This window comes from Crocodylus siamensis, chromosome 2 (genome assembly GCF_052110815.1).
Source record: "Crocodylus siamensis isolate JL-2025a chromosome 2, ASM5211081v1, whole genome shotgun sequence".
NCBI classification, from domain to species: Eukaryota; Metazoa; Chordata; order Crocodylia; family Crocodylidae; genus Crocodylus; species Crocodylus siamensis.
The window spans coordinates 150,912,852-150,929,543 of NC_143396.1; the positions used below are offsets into that span (position 1 = coordinate 150,912,852).

At 39.1% G+C, this 16,692-nt stretch overlaps 2 protein-coding genes across 5 annotated transcripts in view; one reads left to right on the forward strand and one right to left on the reverse strand.

The window, feature by feature from the left end:
• The window catches only part of SMARCAD1 (SNF2 related chromatin remodeling ATPase with DExD box 1), an 80,401-nt gene extending 67,090 nt beyond the window's left edge, over positions 1–13,311 (forward strand). For all 3 annotated transcript variants that reach the window (XM_090037081.1, XM_090037082.1, XM_090037083.1), the window contains 9 exons: positions 236–373; positions 678–773; positions 2,312–2,429; positions 2,667–2,788; positions 3,846–4,034; positions 5,373–5,491; positions 11,466–11,648; positions 12,109–12,218; positions 12,754–13,311. In XM_090037081.1, coding sequence (XP_089893207.1) covers positions 236–373; positions 678–773; positions 2,312–2,429; positions 2,667–2,788; positions 3,846–4,034; positions 5,373–5,491; positions 11,466–11,648; positions 12,109–12,218; positions 12,754–12,812 — 1,134 coding nt within the window. In that variant the 3' untranslated portion in view covers positions 12,813–13,311. The remainder of the gene's footprint in view (positions 1–235; positions 374–677; positions 774–2,311; positions 2,430–2,666; positions 2,789–3,845; positions 4,035–5,372; positions 5,492–11,465; positions 11,649–12,108; positions 12,219–12,753) is intronic.
• A 2,583-nt stretch (positions 13,312–15,894) lies between these two features.
• HPGDS (hematopoietic prostaglandin D synthase) overlaps positions 15,895–16,692 on the reverse strand; it is a 75,159-nt gene continuing 74,361 nt past the window's right edge. For both annotated transcript variants that reach the window (XM_090034779.1, XM_090034780.1), the window contains exon 6: positions 15,895–16,478. In XM_090034779.1, the coding sequence (XP_089890905.1) occupies positions 16,314–16,478 (165 nt within the window). In that variant the 3' untranslated portion in view covers positions 15,895–16,313. The remainder of the gene's footprint in view (positions 16,479–16,692) is intronic.

The window sequence follows — 16,692 nt, forward strand, 5'->3', positions numbered from 1 at the left end:
CCATCCCTACTCCAGCTGGGGGCATGGAGGACAGCCTCAGCTTGGCCCCATTGCAGCAGATGTTTAACGTACTATAGAAGTTTGAGAGAGAAAAATGAAAATATATTTATTTTCTTGTGTAGTTTCTTTGCATAAATTGTGCTTCTGAAGTTGGCTATATTGATTTCTTCACTGTTAATTTTCATTTAATTTTAATGAATAGTGTTTTTGTTTTTTTCTGTGGTGGATGAAATAGGCAATGAATCGTCTGCTACTAACAGGAACTCCAGTTCAAAATAATCTATTGGAATTAATGTCTCTCTTGAATTTTGTTATGCCACATATGTTCAGTAGCAGCACAAGTGAAATCCGGAGGATGTTCTCTTCAAAAACAGTAAGTACAGTGATAGGCTTACAGTAAAAACATTTTTGCAATAGAATTTTTCTTGTTTAATTTTTATGGAAACGACTATAGTCACAAAAATATTCATATTCATGTAAAAGCAAACATGATATAACAATTGGACTACAAACATATTGTAATAGGATGTCCTGGAACTTTATAGCTTTTACTTATCCCAAAAAGGGCATATTTTCTCTTGAGTGATTGTCTCTCAAATTAGAGCTCCTTAACCACAATTATTAGATTAGAGAATTTCTATAAAAACAAACTGACTTTTTTGCATTATTTTTCTTAGAAAACTGCAGAAGAACAAAGTATATATGAAAAGGAGAGGATTGCACATGCAAAGCAGATAATAAAACCATTTATCTTAAGAAGAGTAAAAGATGAAGTAAGCATGCACTTATAGCTATAGTAACTCATACAAAATTATTTTCATGCAAGAAGTTGAGAATATTTTTGAAGGCTCTCAGGTGACAGAAGAAATTAGTTTTAAGTAACTTTACAACGATATGAGACTTTTTATTAGGAGTGGAAGGACCTTCTGGAACACTTGCATAACATTTTCTAGGATCCCTCTTCCCACTACTTTACTCCATAACCAGTCAGTCCACTTTTACTTTTTGACTAGAAGTCTGTGACTTTCTCCCCACTTCCTACCCACCTCTGTCAGGCATCAGTTACTTCTCTCAGGTCTTCTCCCACTCTTCTTATGCACAGATTGTTGCCACTACTAATCTCTGTGCTTTGGCTTCCCTTACTTTCAGCTTTTGATTACAGCACTGTGACTTATCCATCTGGTGTGAATGGCCTCCCTGAGAATTGGTGGGTGCTACTTAGCAGAAAAGTAAATGGGTAGCTGTACTTATCACACATTATTGTTTTGCTTTTTCTGAAAAAAGTAAGACAATGTGCTACATATAGATAAAGCCACAAACGTGGATTTAAAATATCTACATCCTCAAGGTTCACTTTCTAAAAAGCTAAAGACTATTTGAATGCTTGTCTGTTGCATGTGGAAATTGCTTCACTGTCCCCTTCTTCGTAGAAGAAGGGGTGGGCAAAGTCCAGCCCACAGGTTGGATCTGGCCAGCAGTGGATTCTATTTTGCAGCAGCCCCTGCCCACATGGCTGAGGCCAGTCTCCATGGAAACCCCAAATGCAGCTACACTGTGATAGCATAAGGTTGGGGTTGCCATAGAAACTGACCCTAGCTGGTCCAGAGTATGCACTCTGTGGATTGTGGCTCTGCCCTGGTCCTGGCCAAGCTGCCCCCACTGCAAGATCCCAACGGCTCTGGAGCAGCCCCCTGCCCTGCCCTGCCCTGTACCCTGCCAGCATGGCTGGGGCCAGTCTCCATGGCAACCCCAAGCTTGCTATCAAAGCGCAGCTGGGGTTTCCATGGAGACTGCCCCAACCATGCACGTAGAGGCTGCTGGGAAATGGAGTCGGGCTGCTGGCCAGATCTGTCATGTTGCCCACCCCTGACTTGGAGGTTTCCCTGCATGTATAAACAGGGTAATTTCAACCATGTTAGCATTCTAACCTGTAGAAATTAGATCTATAGCTTATTTTATTTTTTTCTATAATGTTGATGATGATACTTCCATACTACTCAGTGTCATTGGTTACAGTTAAGCCATACGTAGAAATTTGTCTTTGAAGTAGCAAAGTGGTTTCCAAGTAGTCCATATGTTTCTTTTTAATTTTGAAGTCCCCAGACAGTTTTACTGAACTGAATTACTGGAACCTTAGCCAAAACCACTTGTGCTGTTATTATTGGAAAGACTTGTTTACTTTTATTGAGCTCTGTATCAGGCCCTAAGTAGTTGAACAAAATTGTTGGAGCTTATCTTATGAGTAATACAGTATATTAGACCTCTAATTAATAATAACTTTTACTCAGTGTAACTTTTTGTATCTTATCAGGTTCTTAAACAGCTGCCTCCCAAAAGAGATCTTATTGAGTTGTGTGCAATGTCAGAGAAACAAGAACAGCTCTACTATGACCTCTTGAACAAGATAAAGAAATCTATTGACAGTGAGGGTATGTGAAGGCCGATTTTTGTTTTTATTTCTTTTTTTACTAGGTATGTTGCAGTTGTGCCAAATATTACTTGTACATTTATTTTAAAATAATGTCCAAATTAGTATTGATACAATTTTGCAGGTTCTAGTAGTAATTAATAGATGAAATGCTGAAATCTGATTGGCTTTCATTAAATCTAAAGATTAGTACACATGCATCATGCTGCATTTCAGTATATTCCTGTTTTGGTCACAGAGAAGAACTCGGACACAGGCAATGTCATGATGCAACTAAGAAAAATGGCTAACCATCCTCTCTTACACCGTCAATACTACACGGATGATAAACTTAGGATTATGTCAACCCTTATGCTCAAGGTAAGATACTACAATTCATATGTGCTGTGGCTCCTTAAATAAGAAAGTTTTAACTTCTTGATTGAAGAAAATATGTACTTGAATAAACTTTTTTTTCCTGATTGTCAGTAACTAGTGTTCTAATTGTCTTGTAAGTATTTTTAAATAAAACTTTGAAATAACCCATGAGAGAAGCCTTCCTTGGAAAGAAATGCTTCTAGCTCTTTTTTCATCCTCTTCAATTTTTTTTTCTAGTTGAGTGTTTTCTTCATGTCTAGAAAGCAGTTGAATCTTCTAGCATATTTCTTGAGGGACTAAGGAGGCTAGTAGAGTCTGGGAAAGTCAAGCAGGGAAGACATAAATAGCTGAATTATTCAAAGCCAAGTTCAGGAAAAAAAAGTATTGTGAAATGTTATGGTTCAGGTATCAAGTCTTTTAAAGCAAAAAATAAATAAAATACAGAACTATTATGGAAACAGTATGCATTTTAATAAAAAAATACAACTACAACCAGGGTTCAGTGCCCACTCCTTTATAAACCCTATGCAAGGAGCCTAACAAGTGTGGGACAGGAGACTAATGGGAGTGTGAAAAACCATACCTAGTAATAGAGGGATAAGGTTTTCTTTTCTTCCTGTCTGAGCATGACAACCCTCTGCCCATGCTACATCCTATGATAGGTGTTCCCAGTTTCCTACTATCTGCCCAAGAATCAAACTCCTTATTAAGAAATATCATCAGGGAAAGAGGTCCAGTATGGGAGTAAAAGGTCCCAAGGCTTGATGGAGAGTGGCTGGGAGCTGTTGTGGTAAAATGACTCTTGGTAGTTCTACGTAGTTGAAGTTTCTCTAGATCCTAAAACCACAGAGGATACTAATATTCTGATACTTCCCATAAACAGAAGTTGTACTGATGAGCTGCCTGCTTAAACAAAGCCCTAGGATTCACAGTATTTGTTCTCTGAAGAAGTTTTTGGATGCACTTTTATCTTCATGTTCTTGCTATGAATTGAGACAGGTGGAATATACCTTCAGCGTGTAAAATACATTTTAGATTTGGGGTTTTATCTTCTTTTTAGGAACCAACACATTGTGATGCTAATCCTGACCTCATCTTTGAAGATATGACAGTGATGACAGATTTTGAGCTTCATTTGCTTTGTAAACAATATGCCAATGTCAGTGACTTCAAGCTAGAGATGGACCAGATTTTGGACTCCGGAAAATTTAGAACTCTAGAACATATTCTCTCTGATCTTAAAGAAAAGGTGTGTAGTAAAAGAATATTCTGTCTTGATTGTATTGCCCTATTCACAGCTTTGCTTACCAGCTGACAAACTGAATTCCTATTAAGCAGCAGCATCTACCCTCTAAGTATTTTGTTTCTGTATGGGATATTACAGTCCAACTTGCCGCAAAATCGTATTTTATTTATATAATAGTACCAGTATGTATGTTGCATGTGCAGTGCTGGATAGGTGAGAGTAGTATGTATTTCAATGACTGGATGTTTAGATTTGCTAGGCATCCACTTCCAGCAGTAAAAACTAAATGCATTGTTGCCTTTATCACTGCGGTAGTAGATGATACTAAATCCTACAGTGCATCTTAAGCCATGCTAATATTCAGTTTTAAAATTCACAAGACATTTTATAAAATACTTATAGAATAATTATCTTTGATCAACAGTTTAGCTCAGGGGTTGGCAACCTACAGTCCACAGGCTGAATCTAACCTGCAGAGGGATTGGTTCTGGCCTGCTAAGGTCCAAGCTGGTCCACATTTTACTAAAGGTACAACAGATCTCCCCAGCTGATTGATCCAGTCTGTGCTTTGTCACTTTTGCCAGTTGCTTCTGTTTGTTTCAGCCAGCTGCCTGCAGTCTATGTGGAAGGTTGCCCTTCCTCCGTACAGCATCTGTTCACTGTTGCTGAAGGGCCAGAAAGGCATGGTGGCCTGTGGCACCGGCTGGTGCCAGGGTTGTAATGGCAGAAGGCTGCTGACCCCTGCTTTAGCTGCTTAGTACAAGGGCAACAATAGTATTTTTTTTAATTATGAATCCAAATTCATAATTTTAGCAGTAACTCCTCTACGAGTGAGGTGAGTGAGGTGAAACAAGTATGTTAGAGTACCCACTGATGTGCTAGGCAACATAGAGAAAACCTACAGAAGACATATCCCTAATGTGAAATACATGTCCAAAATGAAGTGCTTGACTAATCAAAATGTAACATGCATTAATAATTGGCAAGGAAGATCATTGGTTGGGAAGTCAGGATTAAGGTTAGACACAGGCACGTTTGTCTCACAGCAGACAGCAGGCTCTCATCCACATGGAGTGGAAATTGAGTTCAAAATCAATCTATTTTACTAAAAGCATTGTTTTTGTTTTTTCTGTTTGCATATGAGATTAACATCTCTTGCTTTTTTTATGCATTTAAAGGCTGAAACACAGGTAGATTATAGTAATTTAGATTTTCAGTGCCTGAAGTTAGTTAATCTAAACATCATCTAAAAATTTTAGAAAGAAATGCATGATCATTTTTGTGTTAATAAACGTTAATGTCTTGTCTAACTGGCTTGGGTTTGTTTGTTTTTATTTCCAGGGTGATAGAGTTGTTTTGTTCAGCCAGTTTACTATGATGCTAGACATCTTAGAAGTTCTTCTGAAACAGCAGCAGCATAGATATATTAGGCTGGATGGAAAAACACAGATTTCTGAAAGGTCGGTAAAATCTATACTTGCAGAAAAGGAAAGAAAATACAAATATACATGCTCCCTATAAACATTTTTCCTACAGTTAGAGTTGAAGTCCCCTTTTGAACGTCTTGTATGAGGTTCTTGGAAATTGAAATTATGTATTCCTAGCTAGGACTCTGTTTGCAGCTATTTTTTTGGTGTGTCCCTAGGAAAAAAAAGCACACGGTGCCAGATGGGAGGTTATTTTTAGAAAAATCAGTAGAGTGTCTTAACCTCAGATCTTGTTTCCAGAAAGTACTGCTGATGCTTCTAAACCAACTTAATACTTCAGGAGCTAAAATGTCTTTTGGCTCTGAGACAGAGTGTTTGTGTGTGTGTGTGTGGTTGGTAGGAACAGAGGACTCCAGATGAGGCTTTGGGTATGGATATTAACAGAAAAGGCTTAGAAAATTGTCATGTCTCCAATTGCCTATGTCTGTTTTGTTGAATGTTGAATCTTTTGAAAACTGTGGAGTAGAGCTCTCTCACTTGGGTAATCTGTACTTACTTTAGTGATTAACTTTGCTCCTGTGATAATAGCAGAATTGCTACTGTATTTCAGAATATTCTGAACCTTGTCCTGGTTAAAAATCTTTATCAGTTAAGACCTGCAGTGGTACTGTTGGCATCAGTATCCCTTCTTACTGCTTGTAAGATTTGACCATCAGTTTAGAATGAGTCCCCTTTGCTCATTGTCTCTCTTATCTTAGCCAATAATGGAGATACCAAAAAATGAAAATCCTCTTATATTAAGTAACATTACCAGAGTACTAACTTTGCTTTAGCTCTGCAGTCCTTTCCCTCACCCTTGCTTTGGAAAGCTTTTCTTCATCTGCATATTCAGCTTCTGTTGATACCCGAGTCCCTTCTGTGGATTCTCCTGGACTGATTCCTGAGGCACACCAGAAAGGACCCTTTCTTGTTATAGTGCTGCTTTCCAAACAGGTATTCCCCACCTATTTTGACATCTGTATGCCCTTTTTATGTGCAGTGCAATGTTGGCCCTATTGGCTGCATGAAATACTTTATTACTAGGCTTGACAGAATTTAATTTTTATTTTTAAATAATTTTGATGGATAAAAAGTTTATTTTTAAGCATCTCTTTTGATTTTTATCAATTTTTTTTTTTTTTTTTTTTTTAAATTAAATTGACATAAGGATCTTCTGGATGGCAAAAAAAAGCAATTAAATGGCTAAGAAAACACAAAAACTTTTATCCTTTCTCACTGGAGTCTTTCTCCACATACCAGCCTCACCAGTAGGCTGCTTAGCCTCTTACTACAGTCTCTCTTGGTTTCTCTGCAGTTGAGTTGTCCCACTCAGGCATCAGGAACTCCCCCGCCTCTGCTTTGCATGCCTTCCTTCATTGCTGCTGGTTCCAGTCTGGCTTAAATATTCTTTCCCCTTCCCATTCCCTCCCCCCACTTTGGTAGAGGTTTAGGTAGCCTGTTGTCTCCCTCCAGCCCGCTTTCAGGTACCTGTGAAGGAGCAGCTAATTGCTTAATTGACATGGGCTGTCTGCTGTTTTCCTCCTTAAAGAGACCTGCCCTCTCTTCTCTCATCTGCAACTCTTTTCTGTTCTTCCACCCTCTTCAGTTATTAACAATGGAAATATTTTTTTTTTTTTGGTCTGTAAGTATGAGCTGAAATTAACGTTTATTGATGTTTTACAGATTAAAAAATTGAATCCTGCCAAGCCTACGTATTACTAATGTTTAGTCTAGGTAGTCAAACCTTCTTAATACATTCTTTCAAAGGGAGACAAACTATCACATTAAGATGCCTTTAAAGTCTTTCAACAGAATAATACTACAGGGAGGAGCATCTTCTTGAAGAGGAAGAGGCTCAGCATGTTCCTCTAGCCTTATAATCTCTATCGCCATCCTCTACAGTAATCCTTTTAAACCCTTTTGGGATCTCCTGTCATTCCTTTAAGGTCATCTGAAGGTTCCCCTGATGACTCAAGCAAGCAAACAAAACAATCCTGTAGATTTTTTTTGATATCCTGTGATGCAAGGCACTGAATCACCTGCCGGTATGCCTATCAGTGATGTTGATCTTGAACTTGCATGCAGCTTGTAGCAAAATATGGTATCTTCTAGAATCTCAAAATAAATAGACTGCAGGTACCTAGTCAAGTGAAGGGTTTGAGTTCTTTATTTGCTTGGTCCGTACTTCTGTGGTTGTCATGGTGGCCCATAAAAACAGCAGATGTCTGGCCATGCTAGGTCTTTGTCCAGAGGCAAGAAACCCAAGAAGATTAACCTTATTGTATTGAAGATTTAATTCTCAGACATTAGCAAAGATTTACCTGCAAAAGATTCTCAGAATTTATGTTGTGTCTTCTTCGATGGACAGATTTATGAAGTCTGCCATGGAAATCTTTTTCAAGGAGTGGTTAGGCTCATGTGATGGAACCCAAATTAGGTTGTGATATGTATCTCTACTCTCCATGGAAGGCTTGTGAGCCCAAGCAGAGTCCCAATAACACACACGCACATTCTAGAGCTTTGGGCTGTTCACCTAGCTTTTTGCCCCCAACAAATAATGCAATAATCATGCACTAAAAAATGCAAGGAGCAAGACCATCCTGGAAGTGATACACGGGTGGTCTGTTTCTTATCACTTAGTAACCCTGTATACACTATGTTCTGAGAGAGGTTATTTCCGCTTATGTGAAAGTGCTCTTTCACACATGAATGAGAAGCTGCTTGATACTAGGGCATGTATTCTAGAAATGGAGAAGCTACTTTGTGCACCTTTTTGCTTCCTTGAATGGGAAGGAACCTAGTGTTTTGCTTGGGAAACAAAAATGTCCCAGGTCTTTCACAGATTAATTTGATTCGGTTTAGGAAGGAATAGTCTGTCTTCACCCTACCCTTATCACTCTTAGGTTCCTGGAGAAGGCCCAGATGGTAATAACTCCAGCTTAAATATGTCACTAGTATTCTGATCTGATGCTCCTCACAAGCAGACCACCACATATTTGACTTTCAGATTATCCAAACACTTCTTGTGTGTGGCATCTGGGATTGCAGCTGGACCTATGTCAACATAAAGGTTATCTGGCTAAGCCCCTTTGGGAAGAGCTGGAAAAGTGGCCTTCGTTCAGAGCATAAGGTTTCTAAATAGGAAAATGTAGGGACACTAAATGAAAATATTTCTGCTCGTAATTGGCCTTTAAATTCTTTAGTTCCAAATATATTGGATTATGTTATTGTCTTCTGAAGTCCTGAACTTCTTCACTTGGCTGCTCTGCATCAGCATACTGTTTACTCACAGAAGGTGACTTTGGTTTGTGGGTCCCCCTCTTTCCCACTCCACTTGAAGAATCTGATGTTAAGGAACATATTTCATACATTTCCACCACATAGAACTGCTTACTACCTGGGACTTGAAGGTACTACTTTGGACTCTCCATTTGAACAAACATTGAAGTGTCACTGTATAGGGTGTGAAATACTTTGAGACTTGACTTTGTAGGTAGTACGTCTTTAAGGGTATAATTACGCTCAGTTCTTATGTCTGAAATTAACCAAAATGTCTTTGGAATTCCACACAAACCAATGTTTACATAAGTGTATCTTTTTTTTCTTTGACTGTCATGACTCCTGGGGAGGCTGAATGCCACATAATGGATGTTTTTAGAGCTATGTCCTACGTATCTGGGACACAGTAATTTAATGTGTCAGTTAAGACTGTGTGATTTAAGTCAAAGGGGCAACTCCCTAAATAAGTGACAGGAAACATTAAAGCAGCCCATCCCTTAAATTATTCTTCCCTATTCCATAAGGGTTGTATCAGTATCTATAGTTTGTTGTAGGGGAACGTATATTTCCAAAACCTCTAGGGCAGCTATTTGTAATTGATATGATCAAACTCCAGTTATTTGTTTCTGACAGATTCTAGATCAGAGGACTAGTTTCACAGACCTGGCTCCTGTTATTACTTAAATAATACTCCTGTTTTCCTTCTCCTTGAGGCAGCTGCTAATCAGGGAGGTAGATTGTATATAAAGCAGGAGCTACAATTCTGTACTCAGACTTCATAGATTTTATAGATGTTTAGGGTCAGAAGGGACCTGGTAGATCATTGAGTCTGTCCCCTTGCTCCAGGCAGGAAAGAGCTCTGGGGTTAACTAACCAGAGCCAGATATCTGTCTAATCTCTTCTAGAACACCTCCAAGGTAGGGGGAAGGAGCTTTCTTGGAAGCCTACTTGCATGATGGTGGATGCTAAAAGATTTCCCTCTCTTATGTATGAGATACATGCCTGCAGTAGGATCTGTATGGGCATGAGCATCTCAAATTCCAGCACCAGTAAGGGTGATTAGCTCCTGTTTACATCATTATCTCTGTCTTCATGTAGACAGTTCAACATATAAGACTGGATCCTGGGGTGGAATTTAATGGATAGCTTGGTAAATTATAGTAATGTGTACAGCAAAAGCGCCGTTATCTGGCACCCATTGGAAATGGGGGGTGCTGGATAACCAAATGTGCCAGTTATCTGAGAGGCATCTTTGCCTGGTTGGGCAAAGATGTCCCTCCTGCCATGTCTGGCACATCCACATCTCAGATTAACTGTGCTGCCACTCCCCTGGTGTTTGTGTGTTGGGGGAAAGGGAGGGGGCACCGCACAGGCTGCTGTGCCCTGTGCAGACTGCTTTCCGCTGGGCTGTGGGATTCGACAAAATCGGAAGTCCCACTTCTGGTTTCCCTTTTGCTGCATGAACCGGCATGCCAGTTAATAGAGCATGCCGGTTAATGCGGCTTGGATCTGTATTAATAACTTTAATGTAGACTATTAAACTAGAAAACATTTTACACAGGCTAGAAAATCAACTTCAAAGACTAAATTAAATTATGTAATTTATCAGTTATGTGCAGATTGCATATAGTCCATTAATAACAATCTGTTATCAATTGTACTTTTAATTATTTCAAATGCACTTGAAATAATATGAATGACCTAGTGGAAGTGCTTATTGACAGTACTGATATCAGTATTACTGTTTAATCTAGTCATGTGTCACTTATGGAAGGATTTTATTATTATTTTAAAATAAACTGAAGTATTTTGTTTTCTTTTTCTTAAAAAGAACACCAACCTTTTAATTAAGTATTGAGTATCATCTCTTGGGTTTCTTGCTATAAGTTAAAATCCTTTTTCCTCCTGTCTAAAATTTCTCCACTCCCATCCCCATGGTCTCTGATAAAATACACATTCTTTCTGTTGACAGACATATGAATCTGGGGTTCGTTTTCACTTATTCCTTCTCCCTTCATGTCAGGCTATAAATACTTCCTGTGACCTTCCTCCGTGACACTGATACAGCTTGCTTTTTCTCTGTCCATACAAATAAGATTCTTGGTAATCAAACAGAGATGGTAATCATGTCTTGTCTTGGCTGCTGCAGTCACCTCCATTCTTGTCCTCCTGGTACTTGCAGTTCATTCAAAATGCAGCCACCTGCCCCTGTGCTGCCACTTTGTCCAGTATGATACATTCTGCTTTCTTATTTCTACCTGTTAGACCCTTCTCAGTTCTGTCCCTCTTCCCTGTCTGCCATCATGGCCACAAACTCATTCTCTTCCCTTTCCCAAGCAGTGCCCACATTTGCCTTTTTCAGTCTTTTCCATGCGCTCTGCAATACTGTCTTCCGTACGTATACGTAGAATGTCTTTTCAGAGTTTTCATGGTGACTATCCTGTCCTCATTCAAGGCTTTCTTCTTTGTACCCTCGTGAGCCAGCTAGTAAGAGCTCACGTCAGAGATGGAGAGGTACTGGTGTTAAACACCAGACAAAAACAGAAGAGGGCGGTAGTGGTGGAGGGAGTAAGAAGTTGTTAGTCTCTCCCCTAACTGCATCTCTTCTTAAGTCAGATTTTTCTTTGTGTGCAAAATAGCAATATTATTTTTTCCCAAGGCTTGATAATTAAATTCTCTAATTTTGCAGGATACATCTAATAGATGAGTTCAATACGGATATGGGTATATTTGTTTTCCTGCTCTCGACCAAAGCTGGTGGCCTTGGAATAAACTTGACCTCAGCAAATGTTGTCATTCTTCACGACATTGACTGCAACCCTTACAATGACAAGCAAGCAGAGGATCGATGTCACAGAGTAGGTCAGACCAGGTAAGGTTGGACTTACTGTTATTCTGTTAAAAGCAAGCGGCTGGTATTGGATACTGTACAAGGTATTACCTGAAAACCAAGGTTTTGAATCTTCAGGGCATTTTCACATACCAAATCTTAGTTCAACCATTCAGTATTTTAAATGTAGCACATATCCCTGGCAAAGCCGAAGTCATGCTTCCGTTCTGCTATTTAGAATTTTCTCATTACTTTTGGTTTACAGCATAGTATATTTGTACCTTGTTTTGTTTTGGACCAGATGTGATCACGTTAAGCTATGCTGGAGTGTGGTTGGGGGAGGGGGAGAGACTTTTCCCATGTATATTCTAATCAGAAATGTTCATTCTTGAACATGAACCTTTCAAAAATAAATTACATATCCTGTTAACACCATGTTGTCCTTTTACAGTGCTTAAAAGTGTCATTGTGTGCTGTCAACTTTATTCTCTTGTGATTTTAGAGAAGTACAAGTCATAAAGCTAATCAGTAAAGGGACTATAGAGGAATCCATGCTCAAAATCAGTCAGCAGAAATTGAAGCTAGAACAAGATATGACAGCAGCAGATTTGGGTAAGTCTTTTTTGTGCATAATAGTACATTTCGTACTTCACACTTGTTCTGTGGTCTGTTTCACCTTCTTATAGTGATAGTTTACTCTGAGTAGTTAGTCCTTGGTTCAGATTTCTTGCACTTTCCAGCCTAGCTTCCTCTTGAATTTCTGCAGTGCACTTGTATAAAATAGAAACCAGTATAAAAATTCCAAAAGCCTTATTGTGCAGGTTATATTTAGAGTCAGTTTTCCCACTCCCCTCACCTCCCTCTTTTTCCCCAGTTTTACTTGAAATTACTGCAGAATTCAGTACTGGAAAAGAATAGAAGTTGAGCTTTAAAAATTAGCTTTCTTTAGAGTATGTTGCAATGGAAGGTGATTAATAATAATTGTATGAAACAAACGTGCCTGATGTTCTGAATGGTAGAAGAGCTATAGTGAGATCCACTCAAGGGAGAGTAGCGTGATTTAGCTAGCCTTAACTGCATGGATGAATGTAGCTGTTTTGTGTGAAATGTTTTAATGCAGCGCTAATGCTTTCTTTTTACTCTGCAGGAGAAGGGAACATTCCAGCAGATATAGCCACTTTATTAAAAGCTTCACTAGGTCTCTAAAATGTAAATAAATTGTAGATCTTATTTAGGTGAAAAAAGCTATGATACACATCCAAGAACTTTTACATTACTGATGACATGAGTTTTATGGACATTTTTAACTTTTTTGTAATTTCTTTATTGTATTTCTCATGGTATTGAGGATTTTTAAGTGATAGAATTCTCCAGATGCTTGACAACAAAAAATATGTAAATGCCATAAGTTGTAGTGCATAAAATGCAGTTAATTCTTATTTGAAAAAAGTTTTCAAAATGGGGACCCTAGTTAGTGACCATTTTAACAGATCAGCTAATGTTTAAGATTGTCAGTATTTTTGTAATTATTTCTACCTCCAAATATATATAACTGTCTGTTTCACTGGATTATGTGTGTAGATTTTTTTACATGTGCCTTATTTGACAATGTTCATGTCGGTTTCTGCTTGTTTTGTTTTATTGGATGTACTGTACTGTTTTTGTATCAACTTGTTCAAATAAAATTGCATAGATTAACAATGGATTTTTTGGTTTGTTGGGTTTTTTTCTATTGAGAACAAAATCAAAAGTACAAAGCAGCAGTTATCATTTAGTAAGTCTTTTAATTGCAAGTCATTTTTATAAAAATTGATTGATGCTAGTGTTTCTCTTTTACTATGCTGGAAGCATTAATATAAAGGTTAGTTTCTTGCCCTATAGAACATTATTGAAGATCCAGTCCTACAAAGACATTTTTCATCATGAAATATTTCCATGTTTGTAAATAAAGTTTGGAGGGAAGCTGAACTCAGGTCTCCATCCTCCCAACTTGGAGAAGTCCTGCTTTGGGTGCTGAAGTAAGAAGGCACCTATGCTGTACCTGAAGAGGGGGCTTTTGATCTTATGGTTTAATAAACATTGAGCTTCAAGTTCCTAAGGAGAAATGCTGACTGTGAACTCAGGAGCATTTTCCCTTCCTGTGTGAAAGATCTATGAAAGTTTGAATAGATATGAGATTGAGAGATCGCAGGTAAATGAAGTTGTTGCTAATGACGTCGGGGAACTCAGCCCTCTGGCACGTTACAGTTATTTTCTGATTGTACTCAGCTGATTTATGGTGCCATAAAATGGCAAACCAGCCACCAAGTTATTCCACAGAAAACGTGGAGCATCTTTTTGCATTGTCTGTATGGCACCATAAATTGAATATGTAGCATGCCCATGCTAGTGCATCAGTTGACTGTCACCATTAGCATGGGGACAGGGGTTGGCCTCGGGACTGGGCATACCATGGTCCTGAGTAAAAAAAAACAAACAAAAAAACAACCTGCTTCTGGGAGAGTGGGTTGCAGGGGCAGCAGGTTGAAAGTATTTTTGGGGTGGGGGGCATGATCTTTGTGGCTCTGGCTACTGGGCAACCTGGCAACCCCTGAGACCAGCAACCTTCCTTGCCTTCCTCTACAGCTTCCATGGGGGCTATAGGGCCAAGGCACTTAAAATACTAGGTTGTGGAGAGTCAGGATGAACATACTCTTTTAGATGATCTGGGACATGGGGACCCTAGAATCGGGGAAGAGGGTTACCCGATTCCAGGGTCCTGGTCATCTGGGACTTCTAAAAGCCAACAGGTGCACCTGGGCTATCTTGGGGAGGGCCAACAATCAGCTGGCTCTCGCACTTAGCCCTAGCATCCCCTGCTCTGGAACCTGCAGAAGACCTGGGGCAGCCCTGGGTCCAGGACGGAGCCTACCCCTGTCCAATCTGCAGAATTGGCCTGGGGGTCAACAGTAGTGCAATTAGGACTGGAGGAATCTTATGCCACATTCCAAACATTGTGCCTCCCAGCATGTGTTTGAAATGGAGGGATTTTGTGCTACAATCCCAATTTCACCTTTTTTTTTTTTAATGTCAATTAGGAGTCTCGGAGTTCAATTTGAGTTCTGTTTTCCATTCTGCCCGTTTTTTATGAATTATAAACTACATGTGTGCCTCATGCAGAATAAGGAGATTGTGCATCTTTGTGAAGTGCTTTAAAAGTCTTTATACAAGTTGAGCAATGATAATCAGAGGTTGATGTTTTTGTTTGGAGTTTATTATTGGGTTCAATGGGCAAGTTGGGTGTCTTGAGACAATTTCAGTTTATCTGTTCTGGCGCTCCCCACATCTGTCCCTCCTGTGGGTAGGGAGCGGGGGGTGCTGCTTTTACCTTTCTTTTGCTGACTTCTGGCAGCTCCATTGTCCTATTCATAAGCACAGCCCCTGGTGGTTTTTTTGCTTGTATTGTAATAATTTCTTTTGGTGCCATTGACTCATGACCGGATAATCTGGGGTGTTGCCCATCCACCCAGCCAACCCTCCTGGGCTGGCCTGTGTCAACACTACCCTCCCCCACAATCCCCCTGCCACCACCTATAACAGCTCACCAAAGCTCCTTCAGTGGCCCCCCAGCCCAAATAATTGCCCACCCTTGGCTTAGGTGATCTGAAGAATAGGTGGAGTGGAGAACCAATAAAAATGGGAACAACCCCAAGCTCCAAAACAACCCCAGACTAGAGAAGCTGAGGTTGCAATAATCGTGTTGTTTTGTAGGAATTTCTGTATTTCTTGTGCTGTCTACAGTAAAGTCTTAGACCTTTGAACCCCATCTGCTGCATTGTCAGTGGAACTCAGGGGAAAGGCACAAATAAGTAATAAGGGCATGAGGAGGGAGGGTGATGATCCTGGGAGACTAAGGGACTTGGATTGAAGTCCCACTTCTGGAAGTGGAAATCAAACCATTATATTTGAAAAGTAGGCAAGGAACACCAAATAAAAGTAGGTTTTTAAATACAGACCTATGTATCTTGTATAACTTTTACCTTTTTCCTCCTATTATCTATCTGAACTGGTACCCTTTAGCTTGAGATTCTGATATAAAGTATTGTCAAAGTCATGTATTATCTATTAAACGTACTTAGTCCCACTCCATTTCCACCCCCATGTGCATATGCACACGTGTACCTGCACATACCTACCCACCCACCCACCCACTACAGAAGCAACAATGAAAGCATAGTAAGATAAGTTAATGAATGTTTTTAGTAAGAAGAAGACTAGAGTTTGAACATGGAAGGAAGGATGCAAGCTAGCAAATTTATTACTACATTCTCAATCTTACCTTTATTTTTTTTCAAACATCTTTCCATGAGCAAAGTTCAATAATGTGTCTTTTTTTTTTTTACAGAAGTAAAATACAATAGATAATCAAAATGTGTAATGCATTCAAAATTTAAGTATGACCGGTGTTATAATCATGGAAAACCAAAAAGTTACCCTTATATTTTGAGTACCCTGTTTTATAACTGCATACCTGCAGTTTTCTGTGCTAGTGACATGAACTGAATATTAGGTGTTTAATTTCTGTCTAAATGAGTTGTCCAAGCAGATAGGACAGATTGAATGAAAATCATGGTTATGTTTCTTGTATACTTTGTACCTTAGTAACTTCAGAAGAGCTTAGCCAAAGTGTAGTGTATAAAATATATTTAAGCATACAAACATTTTAAATCATAAACTTGTCTTTGGTCTTTGTTGAATCCAAGCTGCAATAGCAGGAAGTGCTTGAACTCTTCTTTTAAGGACCCAGAGTTTAGGGTTGCTGTCTTCCAGGTCAGATTTAAGGGACAGAAGTGTTGTACTGCACACATCCCAGTAAAAATCAGCCCATGTTACCTAGTGAAGACAAAAAACATAAAGCAACCTAACTAAAATAGGAATTCTGTTGTTTGATGTCATGTTACTAACATGAAATAGGAAGTGTCGCCTGAATCTAAAATGCAACTGCAAAAGCTACACTTCAGACCATCTACACTAAACAGCTAAATTGTGTTTAAGGAAAGAGGTCTAGTACAGAACAGTTGTATGCGGATTTGTTTTAATTTGCAGC